General features: G+C 36.3%; 3 protein-coding genes across 3 annotated transcripts; 2 read left to right on the forward strand and 1 right to left on the reverse strand.

Moving 5' to 3' along the window:
• Window positions 1-988: 988 nt before the first annotated feature.
• On the reverse strand, window positions 989-5,263 carry LOC141848377 (beta-glucuronosyltransferase GlcAT14B-like). The gene is made up of 4 exons (XM_074736399.1): window positions 4,533-5,263; window positions 4,359-4,434; window positions 4,164-4,279; window positions 989-1,757 (listed from the first exon to the last, which is right to left on the reverse strand). The coding sequence occupies exons 1-4, from the start codon at window positions 5,164-5,166 to the stop codon at window positions 1,243-1,245; spliced, it is 1,341 nt and encodes a 446-aa protein (XP_074592500.1). The 5' UTR covers window positions 5,167-5,263; the 3' UTR covers window positions 989-1,242.
• Window positions 5,264-6,520: 1,257 nt separating this feature from the next.
• Window positions 6,521-17,235, forward strand: LOC141811669 (uncharacterized). Its single transcript, XM_074699698.1, has 14 exons — window positions 6,521-6,759; window positions 6,843-7,087; window positions 7,199-7,302; window positions 7,536-7,605; window positions 7,718-7,847; window positions 7,940-8,077; window positions 10,984-11,123; window positions 14,309-14,356; window positions 14,459-14,569; window positions 14,655-14,833; window positions 14,919-15,040; window positions 16,634-16,710; window positions 16,788-16,923; window positions 16,997-17,235. The coding sequence occupies exons 2-13, from the start codon at window positions 6,896-6,898 to the stop codon at window positions 16,896-16,898; spliced, it is 1,422 nt and encodes a 473-aa protein (XP_074555799.1). The 5' UTR covers window positions 6,521-6,759; window positions 6,843-6,895; the 3' UTR covers window positions 16,899-16,923; window positions 16,997-17,235.
• An 857-nt stretch (window positions 17,236-18,092) lies between these two features.
• Window positions 18,093-18,843, forward strand: LOC141811772 (thioredoxin H1-like). Its single transcript, XM_074699825.1, has 3 exons — window positions 18,093-18,241; window positions 18,341-18,463; window positions 18,549-18,843. Exons 1-3 carry the CDS (start codon window positions 18,155-18,157, stop codon window positions 18,684-18,686), a joined length of 348 nt encoding a protein of 115 aa, XP_074555926.1. The 5' UTR covers window positions 18,093-18,154; the 3' UTR covers window positions 18,687-18,843.
• The last annotated feature ends 2,550 nt before the right edge of the window (window positions 18,844-21,393 follow it).

Below are 21,393 nucleotides of genomic sequence, written 5' to 3' on the forward strand. Positions count from 1 at the left end.
CCTCCCTTAGCAGTGAAGCATTCTTAAAGGGGGCAAAAATAGAAGGAATGGCATCTCCCAACAGAATTATGTGTTTTTGTGGGCTTAAAAAAAATATCTCTAATTACAGGGGCTTTGTAAGGAAGTTTTGGTTGCTCAACAACTGGATTATCACATAATTTCAGGCCGGGTTTTTCGAGGATTCGAACTTATAAAAGAGATATACTTTGAAATTTGAAATAACTAGGTGAAAGAGAAAAACAGTGTGCTTATCGTGGCGGAAGACGAAAACTAGTAGACGATTTGGCGAACACGGTACAACGTATTGCCGCCGTGTCGGCGCTGTTCAATTGATGTAAACTGCTTTAGAGGAAAATAATAACAACCACCACAACCACACAAAATATCAACAAAAGCTTCCGTTAAGAAAAAATGAAAGTAGGTCAAAAATAAACAAAAATATATTGACGATCTTGAATTGTTTTTAAAAATTATTTTTGATCTCTTCATATCTAAAATAATTTTTCATTCCTTTAAAAGTGACAATTATACCCGGGATTACAATATAGTAATTAGATCCTCCAAGAGATAATTGGACATCTTAAATTCAAATATCAATTCCGATGGACTGTAGAAAATTTTCTCTTAGTGAGAAGTGAATCTAAGAATGTCAACCATCTAGATGGATTTCCAAGAACATTTTCAGATTCATCTTGATCTTGATGGTTGATGAAAATTTTAATAAATCATCTCTAAAATTAATCGGATTATAAGATTTGAACACCTAAATTACAAAAAACAAAAACAAGGAAAAGTGACAACTACTATCAGCCATACTAACAAATTTGGATTTGAGTTGCCAATTATTAATGCTGGGATGAACCGCTCACCTGATCTGCCCCTCAAGAAGATGTAAACATCTTGCCTTCCGGATGACCAAGGCAAACAATGACAGAAAAAATAATACAAAAATACAAGATAAGTTGAAACATACTAAGAAGCATAAATATTGATGTAGCTCCTTCTCCAACCTCAGATGGATTTCAAAATTTTATCTAATGGAACATGTAAGAAACAAAGAAACAGGTGTTAACGCGAACACTTCTGGATTTGATGTTAATATAGAAATAAGCTTCTGTATGCAACCCCTTTGATCTCACCATGCTTGACTCGAGCTAACCATGTGCTTACATTAATTTACACGACCTACAATTTTGATTGAACAAAGTATACTTTTGGTTTAGAGAAATGGCTTCCGTGTGGTTACTTGCACTGCCTTGGGCGGAAGTTCTTTTCTGATAAAAGTGATAGCATAAGTTGCTCGAGCCTGATCGCACCAGGACCAGGTCGAAGAATGGTTGTATTTCCCACAACCATGCAAGGGTCGCTGCCGTTTTCTTTACTACCTGCACACCACCCTCCGGGAACAATCATGTTTGGCCTACGAAATAAGAGTTCAGCATCTATCTTGTCGAGTATAGGATGATCCCTTCGAAATTTGCGTGCAAATGGTGCATTGCTATCTACCAAGCGTGACATATCATTAAGGTTGAGGTAGTGAGGATGCTGCTTTGGTGGATTGTCCCATGAAATGAAGTGGAGGTCATGGTTGACAGTGGTATTGCGGTATTCCTGTGCATTGCATATGACAGTATGGAAGTAACCTTCTGGTGAGGAGATGAAATTGGCATAGTACATGAAGACAGTTCGTGGAAGGTTGTCCCAACCCCATATGCAATAGTCAATGAAGGAATGGGAGAGAGCCATCCAAGCAGAACCTGCAAAAGAACCCATGTGAAACTTTAATCATTATATTTGGTGATACAACATAACAATTGTGAGTACCACACTACTAATAAGCAAATGGAAAAAAGAACGTTTACATATAACAAAATAGCTATACAAAAATAATAAGCTTCACAAGTATGCAGAAAGTTCCTGTCGCAATTAAAGGACTGAATAAATGTTCTTTACCATGTAAAACACACATGAGCTGATATCCTGTTTTCTCTCTCTCTCTCTCAACACAATATTAACAGACAGAACTATAGGACTTGAAGGGGAAAAAATAATAGTTTGATAATATGAAAAACAACACTATTGTTCACCAGGTCATCACAAATTTTTATTTGGTAACATGATAGTAGGATTTGTCGAATGCCTAACTACATGAAGCATTTTGATTCCATTTGCTTAAAGCAGTTATAGTATTGGTAGAAGGAAACACACAAATAACTGATCTATTTAGAATTACTTGCAGTACTTTCTTAGTTTGGATTCATAGCTTTTTCACTATAGGCATACAAGAAACATAGTCTATGTAAAGAATGGAGGAGATATTACAAGAACTTACCAACCTACTTAGCTAGTAAATCAATTACAACTCATTCTTTAGGCCAGTAAGATGAAGCTTTAAATTTATCTGTGGGTGGTCACAAATCTTTATCCAAACTTACGGTGTGATGAAAGAGAAACTATCAAGTTGAAATTGTTTAAGATCCTCTAGTTAGTCCTTTTGAGTTTTGTTATAGCATAGGCATGCCCATCTTCTATTTCAGAATGCAAAACACTAAGAAGATGGTAAATAGGACCTTAAAAAAGCTTGGGTAGAGTGCTTACTTGACCAAGCTATTCCACCATGCTTTGTGTACATGGCTAGCATGACATGAACTAAACTTCCATGATTTCACATATTTCTCAGCTATTTACTTCACACCATACCAAACATATGGATAACTTTCCTTATCAGATTCAAATATTTCCACAACAGTAGCTAAGGCATCATATAAATTATCATAATATGGTTCAAAATTCAATCATCTAATAGTTAATTTTTATATCTAGTTGATGAAGGTATTATTTTCTCTGTGAGAAAATTAGCATGGAAAAGAATGTAAGGTTAGCTTAACAAAGGTAGTATTTATTATACATCATCGATTCTTTATCTTCTCAGGACACCTTTGTGAAACTGTAAATTCAACTTTAATCAGGTTACTCTTGAATGAATAATATCTCCTGAAATATATATACAAATTGTTCTGCTTAGTATCAAAATATAATATATATATCTGTCTTGAATTGTTGATGTTGCTACAATTGCCATGTATGAACAGTAAATTTACATCAACAGATTTATGCTATTTTTTTAGCTTAGTCTATTTAGTTACTAGTACAAAACTTGATACCTTGTATGTTTCATTTAAACGGCCTTTGTGTCTCATATTGACCCAAGCACTGGTGGGCACAAGACTCTTGGCTCTTAAGGTTTTTTTCTTAAAGAATACATACACCTAAAAATAATCACTAGTAAGGTTAATTAACTTATAAATTAATATATCTATTATCAAAATCCAAATCATAGAGATTATTTAACCTAATCTTCCTGTAATCTCCAAGTACCATTTGTTGCTTCTATGCTATTTCAGTAGTGAAGATATAACGATTATCATACCAAAGTGATTATAATCATATGTCAGTGTTTAACATACAATCATTTGTCAGAGTTTAACATACCAAAGTGATTACAATAAATGACTAATCTAGCCCCCACAGGCTGTCACAAATGGTTCTTGTAGGGGTGTTGCTACTAATAGGTCTAAGGTCGATTCTCAGCAGGTGCAGAATGCTCCACTGGTTGCCTCACCCCTCTACAGGCGTTATTGTTGCTGGTTGAAGCCCCCTGTGATTTACCCCCTTCTAGGAAGGGAGGGCCGCCCTAGAGAGGCCGCTAAAGTGATGGTTTCACCTTTTGCTACCAATAAATGACTAATCTCAAGCATGCACATTACTAACATATACATCAAGAATAAATGTCCATCAATAAAGAAAAACTGAAGATATAATAAGAACATTTGAGTTATTATAGACAAGATGGACTATGCTGAGATAATATTTCCCTTTCATAACTGCCATCACAGAGTTCATAATGGCAATACAAGTGCTTAAAGGGATCCCTAGTTAATCAACTACAGAAAATTGTTGAGCCAAACATCTTTCACATGTGTTTTGCTCAAGATGCCTATGAGTGGTATGAAATTAGTGAGGATGTATAATTAATATAATAAGTCATTCTCTAGATTAACAAGTTCAAAATTTTAAGCTTGGAGCAGATTCTCTCTAAAATCTGAATAGTACTTTTTGTAGAATGCAATCAGTAGTAGTAAAAATTGGTTTGAGACACTAACCTGTGAATAGTTTGAAGGCAGTGGGCACACTTCTCCTCTGTGGAATCCAGAAGACATCAGCTTTCTTAGTCAAATACAACCCTGGATCTATAATTATGGGTTTCGCCCTCTGGAACCTATAAAGGATGAAGAAATCGCTCTGAACGATTTTCCAATCCTAACAAGTAAAACGACACGCAATAGAAAATGACTTACTCCTTCCACCCAATATTACTAGTGTGATCGATGAAGTTGAGACCCCTTGGCAAATATGAGAACATATGCAACAAATCTAATTCAAACACCAACCAATTAGCCTTCCACTGCATAGTCCATGAAAGAGAACAAACTTTGATTCGATATAAGAAAGTGAAAAACCAATTCGATTACCATCCTGGGGGACAAGGGGGTAATCCGAAGCACTGAGATTGATGAACCAATCCCAATCTCCGCCCTCCTTTAGCAATATCGCCGCGGCATGCAGAGTATTCGCCACCATGGTCGGCCCCCGGTACGTGACAAGATTGGCCTTCGTGATCATCCTGACGTTCCCGACGGCTGCAAAGAGCGGATGGGTGGTGACGTAATCCCTTAAATCATCGCGTTCCTCGGCGGGAGCCTCCAGATCGAGGTGGACCACGTAGCAATTGGCGGGGTGGTAAAGGGCGAGAAGGACGCGCTTGATCATGTTACCGTCGCCGACGGTTCCGGAGATAAGGTATGCGAGGCGGGGTGGTGGCGGGGAGGCGCCCACGGAGGAGGAGGGAGGGGTCTGACGGAGTTTGGACTCGACATAGACAGGGGCGTAGAAGGCGGTGAAAGGGTTGGAAGGGTGGGAGAGTAGCGCGGAGGGGAGGAGGGAGAGGGGGAGGAGGGCGAGAGGGACGTCCGGAGAGGAGAGTGTCGTGAGGAAGAGGAGAAGCACCAGGGAGACGGTGGCGCCGACGGCCAGAGGAGCTATCCACTTCCGGTCCGCCGTCACCGCTACCTGCCGCCCGTGCACGGTGTTGAAGGCCGCCTTCATCGCCGGATCTGGGGACCTACTGGACGCACCATGCGATCCCTTCCTCACAAAATCGAATGGCAACCCGTAAAATAGAATTTAGAACGCTTTATTAATTTAAGAGGATATAAATGCGATCTGGGAATTGAATGATCTCTCTCACAGTTCGTTTGAAAGGAGGTGAGGGAACGAGAGAGAAAGGTAAAAAAGATAAAAGATAATTTAGATTGTTATTTGAGATGGAGTGAATTAAGAAGGGGAAGGGAAGAGAAAGATTTTTTTTTTTTTTTTTTTTTTCTGTATGTCCATGAATTGATATAATTTTTTACATTCTAAATCGGGAGTGAGGGGAAGAAAAATATAAAAAATATTTATTTCAATTTTATTTGTTAAAATATTAATTATTAAAATAATTCATCTATTAAGTTTTTGCACCATCGCTCCTTATCACATAAGACAGCTGTCACAGGATCGCATCGCTTGCACTATTCGACATTGACTTTTATCGTAAATTTCTCTAAAGATTATATATAAAAATGTTAATTTATCTGTTGTCATAAAAAATTACAGATTTTATATTTCATATATTTATTATATGTCTATTCATTATTTCTTTAAATTTTTTATTTATTTAAGTCATAAATATTAATTTTTATTGGTTTCATAAGTTATACATATATATTTTTTACATATAGATTTATTTTAAAAAGTAAAACTATTTTTATAATTTTATATATTTAATTTTCATTCGCTTTCCTTTTCTCCCAAACAAATTAGCACATGTTACGTTAATGAATTTTCCTTTCCTCTCAAACAAAATGAGAATATAAAAACTTTTTTTCCTCTCCCTTTCCCTCTTTTTCCTTCTACCTTCTCTCACCCTATCCAAATAGGCCATCAATCTTGTCGGAACATAAGTCCATTTAGTAAAATTAGCTTAAAATATGATTTTACTTTCATAATTCAAAAAAATTTAGTAAAATTAGAAAATATTTTTTCTAATAAGATAAAAAAATTTAAGACATTAGGCGAATTAAAGGGTCTAGTTCAAGAATTAATTGACTAGCTATTTGGCTTGTAAATACAAATTAATTGCAAATGAGTTCATCAAAACTATCATACCGTTAAGATTTGGTGTGGAAATGATTGATTCCTAGCGTGGATCCCACGTGGAGCCCGAGTTATCTAAGGTCCGGTGAAAGCAATCCAAGCCATTGACTCGATGAGTGAAGCAGCACCGTCGGATGACATCTAGTCATACATCTTGGTCCTTTGCCTAAACAGTCCATTCATTTTCGTATATTATTTTTTTCAAAAAACGTATGAATTGCAAAGGGAATGCATTTTCATCTTCTTCCTCGGCTGAGATCCAGAAAGGCTTGAGGCGGCGAACATACCGATCTCCCTTCTGTTTCCAGTTGGTTCTAGCAGTGTTCTTCCCTTCCGCTACCTGTTCTCGTGGAATCGCCATCCGCCGATTGGCGTCGATCGACATCCGATCCGACCCCAAAATTCGGTGGCGACGATTAATCTACTGCGGCAAACAAAGTTTCGATCTCGTTGAACTAGTTGAATCGGTTCCAGTAACTGGAGCTTGATGTTTGCCGGAGTGTGGTACGTTTCCTATTAAACTTCATGCTGCCATACTGTAGTCATTTGTTCTGCATCGTTCACCCCTCGAGTTATTCTCGTATTAGATCCAAGGCGGAACGTGAGCTTCATTAGAGACATTTTGTTTGACGCGGGAGATATGCCGGAGGCAGGTGAGGAACTAGTGGCGCCTGACAAGGAGAAGAAAGAGCCGCGGTCTAATCTCAATCCCGAGTTTTTGAGCTGCCTTCTCCAACCCCCGATCACTCACCACAGCCCAAACTACACTGGAATTCGCCGCCTCCTTCTCCACGGTAAAGCTGTCTCCTCGCCGGCTATCGATCGTCGGCAGGTATTGCTTTCCTTCGTACTAGATATAGAAAATTCGGTTCTTAGCTGTTTTGTCGGTAAAATTGGTAAAATTTAGGGGGATTGTGATTGAATGTGGAATTCTTGTTGTAAGGAGTGGAGATGCAATGGGAGAGGATATGTCGCATATCGCAATTTTATTCGAAGGCCTAGGAACTGGGAGAATGTTGCCAGCCAGTCAAGCAGTGCTGGTAACAGGTAGGCACTGAAGTCTGATGTTCGTTGCTTTTACATACAGAATAGCTTTACATGGTTTTGAAGATCAATTAAACTGGTTATTTTTTACTTGCCAAATTCAACAGATCCGTTCTAAATTCAATTGCTTTTTTGTCAAATTATCCTCTAATCAATATCTTCCTCTCTGTTTGTCAATGTTTATTCTTTATAACTTGATTTTTTTTTTCCTTTTTGATGCTAAATCGATGTGTCAGTGGCCGTTGGGTTCCATCATCAGTTCCACAATCTATACTTTATGACACAGACACCGGGGGTTCTAGCAGAGTAGGTGGTGCATTTATTTTCTTTGTCAGCGATTTCACATTTTATTTTCAGGTTTATATGCTCTTTTCTATTCACTACCTAAACAACCAATTGTGGAATTTTTATACTGAAGGACCTACGAGGTTCCAACCTATCTTTTGGCCACTATAATAGCCTTGATTCAGACAGGCAGATCCGGCATGTTGAACCTGCATATTCATTTGTTGGAATGCACTGTATCTTTGACCACTGTAAAGCTTCAGGTACTTTGAACCAATAAGAAAGAATCCTTTCATTTTTTTCTCATACATTTGAAGCCAATGATCTGATATTAACTAAAATGTCCAACTACCAGCTACAATTGTAAAATTTGGGCACATGAGTTCCAATTTACTTGCATATGGTGCATCGGATGGAAGCTTGACTATTTGTAATGCTTCTGAGCAACCATCTCTTTGTCATCAGTTGAAAGGACATTCAAAAGCTATCACAGGTTTTTTGACTCAAATTTGATTCCATTCTATTCTACTTCATTCTGTTTACCTTAGTCTCCCTTCCATTTCCTCCATATCGAGGATTTTAAAGTTGATGTTGCTAACGTAAGCACCAAAGTACTATAAACAAGCTAAGCTTGGCTATGCTCTCCTTTGTTTGTCAATCAAGCTTATCAAATACTTAATGCTCCAAGATGATGGTCTATGGCTAATGGAGGAACTTTATAAGCTTAGATGAGTTAGTTACTGATAACTTAAGCTTAAATATTTTGGCCTAATGGTAGTTTCTGTTAAGTTAATAGGTCATTTCTCTCATCCAAGTAGGATGTGATAATTGGTGTTAGAGCAACCTAATCCTATGCATAGTGATATAGCCTAATCCTAGGCATTGTGCGGTACTGGAAATGGTTGCCTTTGTGATGGTGAAGCCACCATTGGGCCTCACACACAGTCAATCAGAGAAGATTCTCGGCTATGAGTCAGAGTTTTGGTTTTAATGAGAACATCAATCCTTAAGTGAGGGAGAATATAACACTCCCATTTAATCCATTGAGTCATGGGCTAACAAAGGAGACTTAAGCTTAGATAAGTTAGATACTATTAACTTGGGCTCAAACATTTTCAGCTAGTGTTAGGCCTAATAAATTAAAGAGTCAATTCTCTCATCTAGGTGGATTATCATAAAGACATTCAATTTTATACATGTCTATTGTTAAGTTTGTTGGCCTGAAGCTTAGCAAGTACTAAGCTCAACTAGACTCTTAATCGTTCTAGTATGTGAGCATATTAACATACAAACTAAATAATTATTTAAACAACATGCCATCATAATTTGTGCTAATAATATACATGCATAAAATTAATAAATCAATATTTATTGATGAAACTTTGTAGTATAAGTGAGCTTATAAATGAGCTTCTGTCAAGAGCTTGCTTGACCTGTTTTTTTAGAAACTATCCAAAAATCTTAACTTGTTGAGCTTACTAATGTTCATATTTGGCTTGCTTGTTCACTGAGCCTAAAAAATGTTCAAGCACATTGATATGTTTGTGTTTTCTTCATCTTACTATTTCCATCATTTCAGTTGTGCAGATATTTCCTTTCGTCTAGAAACAAAGTATTTTGCATATAGATATGAATATTAAGATGTGTTTCGCATGCATACAAAAAGGGAAAATGACTAAGAATATCAACAAAAGAGTCCCTTCACCAATTCTGATTTGTATCCATGATCCATCATTTCGGTTTAAGGATACCTATGGAAATGTTCTCAACAAGTAATGTGATGAATCCTGTATGAGGTTTTCTATATATATATAAGATTTGAAGTTCTAGTCTTCTTCTCATTTTGGATGTCAAAGTATGCTTTTGTGGCTCTCTTTTGCATATTGTTTTTTTCTAGTGAAACATGATGTCACAATACTAATTTTCTTGCTCCACATATGCTACTTCTATCCATCTTAATGTATCAGTTAATTTCTATTCAAGACATTTGTTCTGTTGTAAAATATATAAATTAACACTATTAGAAATAAAGAAGGAACTGTATGCATTATGCGATAATTTTTTACACTCTTAGGTATCAGACAATTCTTGACTAGGATTGTTTGGGGGGTAAAGTGGGACAGGAGAAGATCAAAACAGATCAAGAAGGCTAGGTTGGTCAGGTAAAGTCAATTTCTGTTCAGTGGGTTAACTGTTCATCAAACTTCCCAATCGGTGCCAACCAAATAATGCTTAGCTAAGAGTCTAGTTCAACCTTTGCACAAAATGGTTAATTCTTGTTTGACAAGGACTAGGTTTAGGTCAGATGCTGTATTGAAAGGATTAAACTAAATTAAGGTGGGTTTAGACCAAAAGTTGAAAGGATTAAGCTAGATTAATTTATCTAAGTTGGTATATAAAGCCAACCTTGTCTGTAGGTGTTTTATACACATGATGCATTCCTAAGGCATAAGATTTATGTACAGTAGCAATGAGTCAGATAGTGATCAGAGATTGTTTATGGGTTGACTATGTTTTTGTTTAAAGAAATGTTTCTTGTCTATTTGATAGGATGTCATATGTTCTTGTTCTGTAGGTATATTATACACATGATGCATTCCTAAGGCATAAGGTTTATGTACAGTAGCAATGAGTCAGATAGTGATCAGAGATTGTTTATGGGTTGACTATGTTTTTGTTTAAAGAAATTTTTTACATTTCTTGTCTATTTGATAGGATGCCATATGTTCTTGTTCAAACAAAAATAACCATAAAATATTTTTTATTAAAATATTATTTGATAGCAAAGGTTATGATGCAAAATAATAAAAAATGCACATGAGATTTTTGTGAGTTCCAAAAAAGATAAAATATGAAATTATGGATGAAATCCATCGTCACAAAGCATGGTATGAATGCTAGATAAGTTTTTTCTCTTGTGTCAAAATGGGTTTATTGAATTGAGTTAAAAATGAATAAAATCTGAACATATCTTTTTATTCTAAGTTAAGAGATTTGAGGAAATAAAATATATAATATCATGTAAGGCTTAAAATTTAAAAATAACCTATATCGTGTAAGTTGCACTACGAGAATTGATTATACACATATTTTGAGGATAAGATGCACACTACAAATAATGAGAAGATGGTATGCATTTACTGGTGCATAGTTGTAATAGCAACTAAATAAGATAGCAGTGTGTATAGTAACAATATAAGCAAACATATTTTTTCCCATTTAACAATTATTTCAGTCTTTTAGCAACTAGATACATGATTGTTTTTTCTTGTGCAATATGTACAATGTTGTTTTTCCTATCATTATTCAGTTATAGCCTTTGTAGATGAAGATGTTCATCCAAATTGTGTTTCAGCTATCCTTCCTTTTGCTTTATATGATGTTCTAACTGCATTACAGATTTTGATTTTTCATCCAACAATCAGTACATTGCTTCATCTTCAATGGATAAAACTGTCCGCGTCTGGGATGTATCAAAAGGTCATTGCATGCGAATAATATATGGAGTTTCGCCCCAACTATGTATTAGATTCCATCCGGTTCGCCCACTTTTTATTTTTTTTAATTCTCTCTTGTTCTTTGGAAAATCACAAGAATTTTGCTTATTTTTAGCTCTTTTTATCTTGACTAATAGAAACAATCGAATAAATACAACAAGAGTGAGAATCTATATGCTTTCTTTCATAACTAGCTGATCATCTCAGATTATAGAATGTGATAAGGTAACACATAATCCTTCCTAGAGAATTTCTTTTGTTTGCGGTGCTGGTGGAAAAAATACAACATAGAAAAAATTGGAAATGGATCATAATTACTCATAATGCTTGATTATTCAATGAGATTTATACAAATTTTGTTGTATTTGTTGTGTTGGTGTGAAACATACAACATAGGAAAAACTGACCATGGATCATAATTACTGATAATGCTTGATTGTTCAATATGATTTACACAAGTTTTGCATGACATATTGCTGCATGAGAAAAATAGTAACGACTGCCTCAACATCGCACTAGTTTTCCATTTGGTGTGAAGTTTTTCATAAGCTCATGATTCTATTTGGAAAATTATTTCCCATGTTCTAACTAGATTGAAATAATTTGTGCTGAATTGTAGCTTTTAAAATCCCTTTTCCTGTTGTATGTTTTTTTTTTAAATTTTCCCCAGTCTTAAAGTATGAAACTAGCTTCTGCAACAACTATTATTGTTAAAGTTGATTAACTAACACTAATCTCAAAAGTTGAGCTATTAGGAAAGAGACTAGATTAATATTTATATATTGGACCACTGTAAATCCACGTGAGAGTAATGGGTGAGGAGTATCCCAATCTCACATGTCTCAGAGCTATGAGTAACTATTATATTTTTGACAAGCAAATCTGAAGCTTGGATATCCTAATTCCATGTTAAAATTGGCTAAAAGTTTAAACTATTAGGACTCTATTAGGAAAGATACTAATTTTATATTTATATATTAGACCGTACTTGTCAATATAAAACTAATGGGCTTGGAGCATGTCTGCTTAAAGAATTATCAACTCTCAAACTTGTAGCATGCAATGCAGTTAAATATTGAAAGACATTTGGGCACTTGCTTTAGCTCCTAAGGCAAGCAAGGAGAGGCTTGAGCTTCTTTTCTTTCCCTAGGTGGGTTTCCCTTGGGCACCTACTGCAATTAGAGTCGTTAAGCCAAGCAAGTGACAATTATAGAAGCTCTTAACCATTTTCCAAATGATAGTTTTTTTAGGCATGTATCACACTCCCAAGTGCAGGGTCAGTGAAAAATTATAGAGAATTGAAGAATAAAAACCAAGGAATCAAGAAAGAACATAGGCAAGGATTTTAAAAGGATCGCAAACAACATGTGATCATGTCACAACATGGCTCATGTGGTGTGACACATATTTGGTGAACACTGAAAAATTATTTAGAATAAATGATGTTTATAAAAAATTAATTAAGTATTAGATCTATTATATTTCTAAAGAAATATAATTATTTAGCATTAGCTGCCAAATCTGCAGAGTCAATAAAATTGGAGATGTATATTTATAAGCCCTAATGGGAGAATCTGAGGTTCAACATGAGTTGATACTTCTATTACTAGCTATCAACATGTAGTTATAATGTGAAACCATTGCAAGTGTTAATGATAGTTTATTTATTATTTCTATTTTTAAGCTCTCCCTCTACATATATTTATATTCATTGAGATAAACTACCTTGCTGTGCTTTGGAAAATGCTTAGCTTCAGAAATAGACGACCTTGGTGCCCCTGATCCTCATGCTCTATTGTATAAGCATTTATATCTTTCATATACTTTCTGAGGATATTGTTGTGTATCGATTTTTTATTCTCAATGTATTCTTAATTAACAAGTTGGATCATAATGAGACATCATGTATCAACTTGGTGTACAAGGGATCTTTATTGGAGGTTGACTCATTGGTTGTGCCCTATGCAATTACTATTTAGAATTAATAGAAGTATTTACACCATGACAAATTATGGCTAGTGAGCACACATTAAATCATCTAGTTGAGAAGCCCCATTTGGTGGGTTTTCAATATGATGTGTTGCAATACTCTCCGTTTTTTTCTATTTGCCATGATTGTGGTTGGTTTCATTATGGTAATAACTGTTAAAATACTCAATATTGCTGAATATTTGTGCCTAGGATACCAAACTGAACAAAATGAGATACATAATGGGGTCTCCAACAGGTGCCAATTGTTATTACTGTCGCAGGGTATTAATAGAGCAAGTAGGTTTGAAGTGTTGTAAACCCTAGAAAAAATTATGTTCATTTTCTTGAGGAAACAATCTCATTCATGGATGTTTACAATCCTCATTTAGAAATTAGAAATAAAAAATACTATTTTAAATTGGTTATATTTCCAGTAGAAGATACTCAGGTAGAATAAGACCAACTATTTGCTGGTTCTTCAAGGCATGATTATGTCTTTTTGACTATTTTATCAGTTTTGCAGCATTACTTCCAATAACTATTACCAACTGAAATATCAGTTCTGGAAGATATTGTATTATCTGCTTATTCTACCATTCAAAATGTTATTTTGTTTTGCTTTAATGCCTAGTGAGCATGTAAGGCTGTGTCCTGCAAGCTGTATTTGAACTGAATTATCTGACAAGGAAAAAGGAGAAGGGGGTGAAGCCTAATATGAGAGAGTGAATTTATAGGGAGTCACTAGTGGATATTGGTTGCTGCTAATTATAAGGTAGATAAAAGGCAAATAAAGGAGAACTTTTTTCTTTAATAAATAGAGAGATATAGAAATTAATGATTTTAAAAATATTTAAAGGATTTCAGCTTTTTTTTTTTTTGAGATTGTTGTGTAATTTTCAGTGTATTTTCATAAATGGCAACTTATTCTTTGTATGTTTTTTTAACCCTGGCTTTACTTGTGTGTATATATATATATTTCAATTAGAATATTTACCTCAGGACACCAAGTTGTATTGAGTTATTAAAATATCTAGTAATTTTTATGTTATCTATTAAACTATTGCAATTTGTTCCTTCTTGCCAAGTTCCAGGAAGAATAATAAAACATATACTGTCCCCATATGGAACTCTTTGGAAGGACAAGTCTTGTTCCCATTTGAAATCAGAAAGTTACTCTTACAGTCACAATTATCAAATTGTATCCTCGTATACTATATTCCATCCTTGTTATGCATGTTCTTTGCTGGGTATTGTAGGTGAATAACAATTTGCTTTCTGTTGGAAATGGGAACAAAGAAATCAACGTAAGTTTCCATTTCCTACATCTATTTCTTGTAAAACCTACTTCAATATTTGGTTTCTTTCTTTGATTTATTATTTGATTGACCCCCTCTTTTGTGGCTCAGGAACTCAATTTTAGCACAGGACATATTGTTTGTAAACTTCTATTTGAAAATGAGATAACGGCTATGGACAATGGTCACACTGGACAACATCTCTTTGCTGGTGATGCTCAGGTTGTGTTCTGATGCACATGAACTAAATACATTTCTTAAATACAATTTAATTGCAAAAAATAACTATTTGAGTGAAAACTCACAGGGATGTATATACTCTGTTAAAGTCAACTCTCATACAGGAGCAATATCTAGGTCTCATAAGAATCGAAGTATCAGGAATAAATCTCCTATTACAACTGTACAATATCGTACATTCTCATTTGTTGCACGAGGACCTGTACTTCTTGCCTGTGCCCGAGATGGAAATATTTGTTTATTCAGGTTATTAGTGGTTTTTCCTTGGCCCTATATCAACATCCAGTTGAACGATTATCTTTATTCAACTAATTTAAGCTTCATTTTACAGTGTCGCTCTAGAAGTTCAAGGATACTTAACCCTACTGTGTTCTCTCAAATTAGCTCCAAGGTCGCATAACATTGGTGCTTCTTTCTGCCCTCTGCTTTCCCTCGGAAAGGGGGAGTTTGTAGGTATGTCCATTTCTAATTAGCAATGTGTTTTTGAAAATTCTAAGCTTGATACGTCTGTGAATCTAATTCTTTTAGTAAAGTCAATATAGCACTAAAAACTGAAATTGATCTTCTGTATATCACACTAACCTAGTGTTCTCTCTAACCGGTCTCTTTGCTCAAATTTTCAGTATATGTCTTATGTTTATGAAAAAGTGTGTAATTGCTTAAACAACAGTAAAACTCATGATTATGGGTAGTGATCAAGATGCTTGATTAACTTAGGGGTGACCTGGAAGGATGTGAATTATCAAAACTATCCGTTTGCAAAACCCAAAATTTTCGAGAAAAATAATTCTCTTTTTTGTGCATCAATCAAAGAATATATAATGTATAATATAATTTTTTTTCCTATATGGGATATTCCTAAATTTTCAAATAATTAAAAAAATATGAAAAACCCAAATTGAAATTGGAATCTTCTTTTTGGATTTGTCAGGATTTTTGCCCATCCCTTGGGTAAATTGGTCAGTGTTTAAAATATGTCAAATGGTTAGCTGATGGAATGAGGCCGAATGTTTATATGCTCACCAAGTGCAGACAAGTAGCTCTGATAAGGAATTCTAGATTCCAAACAGTGTCATTTTACTCAATTGAGAAAATGCCTATGCTCTTGCTATTGATCCTGAGAGGGGGAGCTGAATTCAGCAATGAACAAGAAAATACCTCCCCAGAAGATTTGATGCTAAACCTTCTGCGTGCATGCTCCCTATGAAAGAACCTACCATGATTAGGAGATAGATGGGTTTTATTTGTGTTACTACTGGTAGATGCCATCATTAGTTAGTTGGATGCACCTGTCAGCATTGCAAGTCAACTTGTTACTGTTATCCCAGATTACTGCTTGGTCTGGATAACTCAATTTCCATGTACTGCTCTTCGTATGTTATATGGAAATCATGTAGGTATTTCTTTAAACATTAGTTCAGATCTGTGAAAAACATGGTCTCAGGTGTTTGATATATTGCTAGTTTGAAGTCAGTATCACGGAGAATGGTATAGTGACTAAAGATTGGGTCGTTTCCTTCAGTAATACAAAAAGAGGATATTTTTTGCTTGGTCAATTTTTTCTCCATTGAAGATGAACAAAGAGGATGAATACTATAAAAGAAGATACAAATGATAAGGCTAATGATTGAAGCAGTAGATGAAAAGCCAATTTCTCTAGATAAGGTTTAATAAAATCCATTTCAAATAGTGTTGAAAGCAAAATGTAATCAAATATCCCCCTTACAACTCTCCAAGTATTTTGGAAACTTAGGTCTTGGCTAAAAAGATGTTACAGCTAGAAAAGCACTTGAGAAAAAATAATCTTCTACTTTTATTTGGCCTTCCCTCAGGATCTAACCTAAATCTAAAGATTCTACTCTTTAACCATATGTTTTGCATCATTTAGTTGTGATCATTGTACGATAATATTTGATGTAAGAGCTCAAATATGTTGATCTTATTCTCTGGTTTGTTAATGGAGTTTAATGTTTAAACCATAATTTCCAATTTCCCTGCTGTTCAGTGGTCACATAGATGAACTAAATAGTTGATTATCCATACTAGTTTCGGGAAGTGAAGACGCAAATGTTTACTTCTATGATTTGACTCGGCCCAAGCACGCATGTGTTAACAAACTTCAGGTCTTTCTTTCAGACCTCTGCTATTCATTTTGTACTCTCCATACTTGATTGTGATTAAGAATTTCTTCTTGCCGCAGGGCCATGGCTCCACAGTTATCGGAGTTGCTTGGAATCACGGAGAGAACTTGTTGGCTTCATCTGATTCAGATGGAACTGTGATTGTTTGGAAGAGGGCGCAAGGTGGTTGAGCATAACTGCAGCAGAACAGAACAGGTATATCTTCTATTGACTATTCCTAGTCAATATATATAAAGGTTACAAATAAAGAATGTGTTTGTTTCTCCAGCGGGCCACTACAGCTTGATGCTTGGGACGCTACAGCCCAATGCTCGACGGAGTTCATCATTGATTACAGAGTGTAATACTTTGTTGTACCATTTTTTCCCCTTCTTTCTTGTATGTCTCTTGTTCATGATCGTTTTCTTGTAATTATCATGTGGAAGTATCAGTTTGCAGCAATTTGTAGCACTGAATAACCAGCATCTTTTACAAATTAAGCTGCAGTAAGATGTGTCATTTTTTTTATTTATACTTTTTTAGGCAATGTTTCCATCCAATTTACCGAAATGCTTAGTTAGTTCATAATTGTGTGGGTCTAATATACAAAGAACAATGTCGACAACGTCTCAGGTCAGTAGTAACTTGAGGACGGAAGTGAAATGTGACCCCAGTCCCCATCCTGTCTTTAAAAAACTTGCCAATGGACGGCAGCTCTTCTCGAAAAACAATTCGATATTCTCTTCACATCTTGACAGCTAGTAGTGTTTACTTAGACGTGTCCATGAACGAAAGACAGCAATACAATATTATTCCGTTGACATTTCATAGGACGTCTCATGCATTTTAAACACATACATTCCCCTCTTTGAATCGATTCTATTCTCTCTTTACGAGCACTTCTAGTGGTTGTGGACGCCACCAAGCAAGAAGAATCATATGTCCACAATGATGAAAATTCATTCAGAATCGATTGCTTTATTTCTTTTTCAAAAATAAATAAATAAATAAATAAATTCATTTGCCAATGAAAATTGCACTTATCGAACAGTAGAGAGAAGGAAGGAAACCTTTCTCTCCTAAAATGCACGCGCAAGTGACTCGATACATTGAGACGCCAACTGGCAACTCAAAGCCGCCTCCTTTTGATTGCGGCGGATGGCAACGTGAGCGAAGCGTAATTTTCTACCTTTAATTTGCAGAAAAATTAAAGACGGCGAAATAGCGCGATCGCGATTGGGGAGCGACGATGACAAGGGAATTTATGTATTTTTTTAATTAATTAATTAATTTATACAATTTTCAAAAAGAATGGCATTAATTCGAGCCTTTTAGCTTATAAATAGAGCACGCTGAACAGAGCCAGAGAGGCAGACAGGCAGGCAGGGCAGCAGCGAGTCCTCTTTCTGGTAATTTGCTCTGTGATTCGAGGGAGAAAGCTCAGGAGATGGCAATGGAGGGATCCGTGATCGCATGCCAAACCCCCAGCGACTGGAATCGTCAAATCCTGTTCGCCAATGCAGCCAGGAAGCTGGTACGGATCCGATTCATTCAATTTAATCCTGTTCGTCAATGTTAATTTGTTCTTTAATGAGCACTACTGGAGCTAGCTAGCTGATCGTAATTGGTACAGGTGGTGGTCGACTTCACTGCTCCCTGGTGCGGGCCTTGCCGTGCGATCGCCCCTCTCTTCTCCGAGCTGGCCGAGAAGTTCCCCGGTGTCATCTTCCTCAGGGTGGATGTCAATCAACTGAAGGTAAAGAGCAGTAGTGACGTCTTCTGCATGCTGTTACGTACTAATTTTGAATAGTTCGATCGCTAATTATATAAATGCATGACAGAGGGTCGCCATGGATTTGGAAGTAGAAACGCTGCCGACCTTCGTCTTCCTGAAGGAGGGGCGTGTGGTGGATAGGATCGTCGGGGCACGTAAAGACGAGCTGCCCAAGAAGGTGCTGCTCCACATGCCCAAGTACTGAATGCTCGATCGATCGCTGCCCATGCCCATGCCCATGCAGTTTCAGCTGATCATTGCTAATTGTTCTTGGAATTAATATATAATACGGTCGTCTATGGCTATCAGAGTACTTTAGATCTTCTGTAATAAACATGATGATACTGAGTTTTGTCGATTCAGCTCATGATGACTATTTATTTAACGCATTATGTCTACTTGGGATTTAGAAGAAAAGGGATTTACAAATTACTACTTAATTTTGGATTTGATGGTCTCCGGAAATGAATATTTTTTTTATCCCATATAGCATGAATATATTGATATATGTAATATTTGAATTCAATTTGAATTTGAAATTCGAAAATATAAATAATTATGATTTGAGCTTCATTCAAAATGAAATTTGAGTTCGAATTTACGGTTTGAGTTATTCAAACCTTGATTCGAACAGAATTGAATTATCTACAACTCAAAATAATTTAAATTTCGGTTCGAGTTATTTAAATCATAATTTGAGTGCATTTATACTATAATTATGAAAAAAGTAAACAGAATTGGGTTCAAGTTCAGTTCACAAGCGATTTGTGAACAATCAAATAAATATTAAGGATTCGAATTTGACTTTAAAAAAATTATCAAATGTATTGGAGTTTGACTTGAAAAGCTTGCAAATAGACTCTATTCGTTTGCACTTCTAGTCTAAAAAGCATTGAGCGTTGAGATTCTTCAATGATTGTGGATTAATTAATGTAATGGTTGCTTACCTGGGATCAATTAAACTCTATGATCAGAGACATTCACAGTTTGTACTCATAATTCAGAAATACACTCTGATTAATGTAATTGTTTTTCTTAAGCATTCACATAGTTAAAGTTGAACATTCGAATGACAATCAAGCACATGAGATTACTAAACTTGAGAGAAAAATCAAAATATATAGGAAGATTATATATATCTTGTTTACCTCATTCAACATAGAGCCACATCTCTTTCACAGTGCTATATACACTACTATATTAATGTGTTTGATCAATAACTCAGTGACCAATTGGACAATGAACACCAGTGGTATTAGGCCCATTGGTGCAACCGGAAGTTTGAGACTGCGGAGCCAAGCCCTTGTTAAGTTGGTTGAACACGACTCTCTCATTGTTCGCCGAGCTTTCACTTCCACTCAGAAGTAGGCGAGCCGCGGACACAGGCGGCGAACAAAGAAGAAGAAGAAGAAGAAGAACTGATAAGAAAACCACCAAAACCAAGTTGATCAGGACTATTGTGCAACCTGCCATTTTGATATGGAATATTTTGGTACAAAAATGACTTACTTCACTCTGCACACAACACAGATGATGAAGGGAGATCGAAAGGAGGGGTAACTATATAATACCAGTAGTGTTATTTGCTTAAAGATTGAAAACTTGTGTGAAGAAGCTTCATGGTAATGATCCATGAAGTTGGGCCTCCAATTGAGAGTCGAGTTCATTTGGAATTGGACCTAAAATGTTGACTTAGAGACGAGTGCGACTTAGTTTAATCAGTGGCAAATGGAAAGCGAGTCCCAGAGCGTCACGTAAGCTTATACGTTGATGGATCGATGTTGGGGCAACTTCCTCTTCCACAGCTTTAAGCTGCCACCAAATGAAAAGAGAATGTAGGCTGAACACGAAAACATTCATGCAAAACGGTTCCACAAAAAAACAAAAAAAAATCTATTAAAAAAAACGATAAAGCAATTTGAGTAGACACGATTCAAATCTATAAAAATAAAAAATAAATTGATGGTGTCTTTTATTTATTTATTTTTTTTGCGCACTTGATCGAGTTCCTCCTCTTTCCTCGCCTTAGGGGTAGAAATTTTGATCGTCCTCTAGTGTGATTTGTTCCTGATGGTCTACGAGTCAAAGCGCATCAGTAGAGGGTCGACATTGCCGACGTACCCTCTTCGTTGGTTAAGTCAATACTGGGTTAAAAGACGAAGCTCGCGGAAATGCGAGAGAGAAAGAAATGCTCAAGAGAGAGATTGTTGGTGGAGAAGAGTTGTCTTCGTGTACGATAAGAAAATCATCATCCCTTCACTTACCTCCATCGGTCCTTATATAACCAACGGAATCTCCACATAAGCTAGCATGCACGCAAGCTCTAGGCTAGCCACATAGACGACTACACGAACGAGACATCACCTATAGGCTGGTTGCACAAAAGGTGATAGAGCACCAGGGGTGATAACTGTTGGACCGTACTTATGACTATCATACCCTTGTGGGAGGTTGAGGCCAAGTAGTTGGTTACTGTCGATAGCCGACTGAGCTTCCCGAGTTTGAATAGGATGTCGTTGAACTAAGACTAAGTGGTTTGACTGGTCTAGGAGTGTAAACCGACTAGTCCAAGAGTGAAGTTGAGTGCTTGGGAAGTGACCCAAGTGTGAATGAGATAGTGCAGGACGAAAGTTGAGTGCTTGGGAGCATAAACCGATTGGGAGTGAAGCCGAGTGCTCGAGAAGTAACCAAAGTCCGAATGGGATGGCATAGGATGAAGGTTGAGTGCTCAGGAGCAGAGACCGACTCGGAGTGAAGTCGAGTGCTAAGGAAGTGACTCGAGTCCAAGTGGAATGTCGTAGAACAAAGGCCGAGTGCTCGGGAACAAAGACCAACTGGGAGTGAAGCCGAGTGCTTAAGAAGTGACTCAAGCCCGAGTGGTCTTCTTAAGTCCAAAAGGGACAAAGCTAGAT

Source organism: Curcuma longa, chromosome 17, assembly GCF_044706935.1.
Source record: "Curcuma longa cultivar G26 ecotype Majalengka, Jawa Barat chromosome 17, ITB_CL_G26_1.1, whole genome shotgun sequence".
In the NCBI taxonomy this organism is placed as follows: Eukaryota; Viridiplantae; Streptophyta; class Magnoliopsida; order Zingiberales; family Zingiberaceae; genus Curcuma; species Curcuma longa.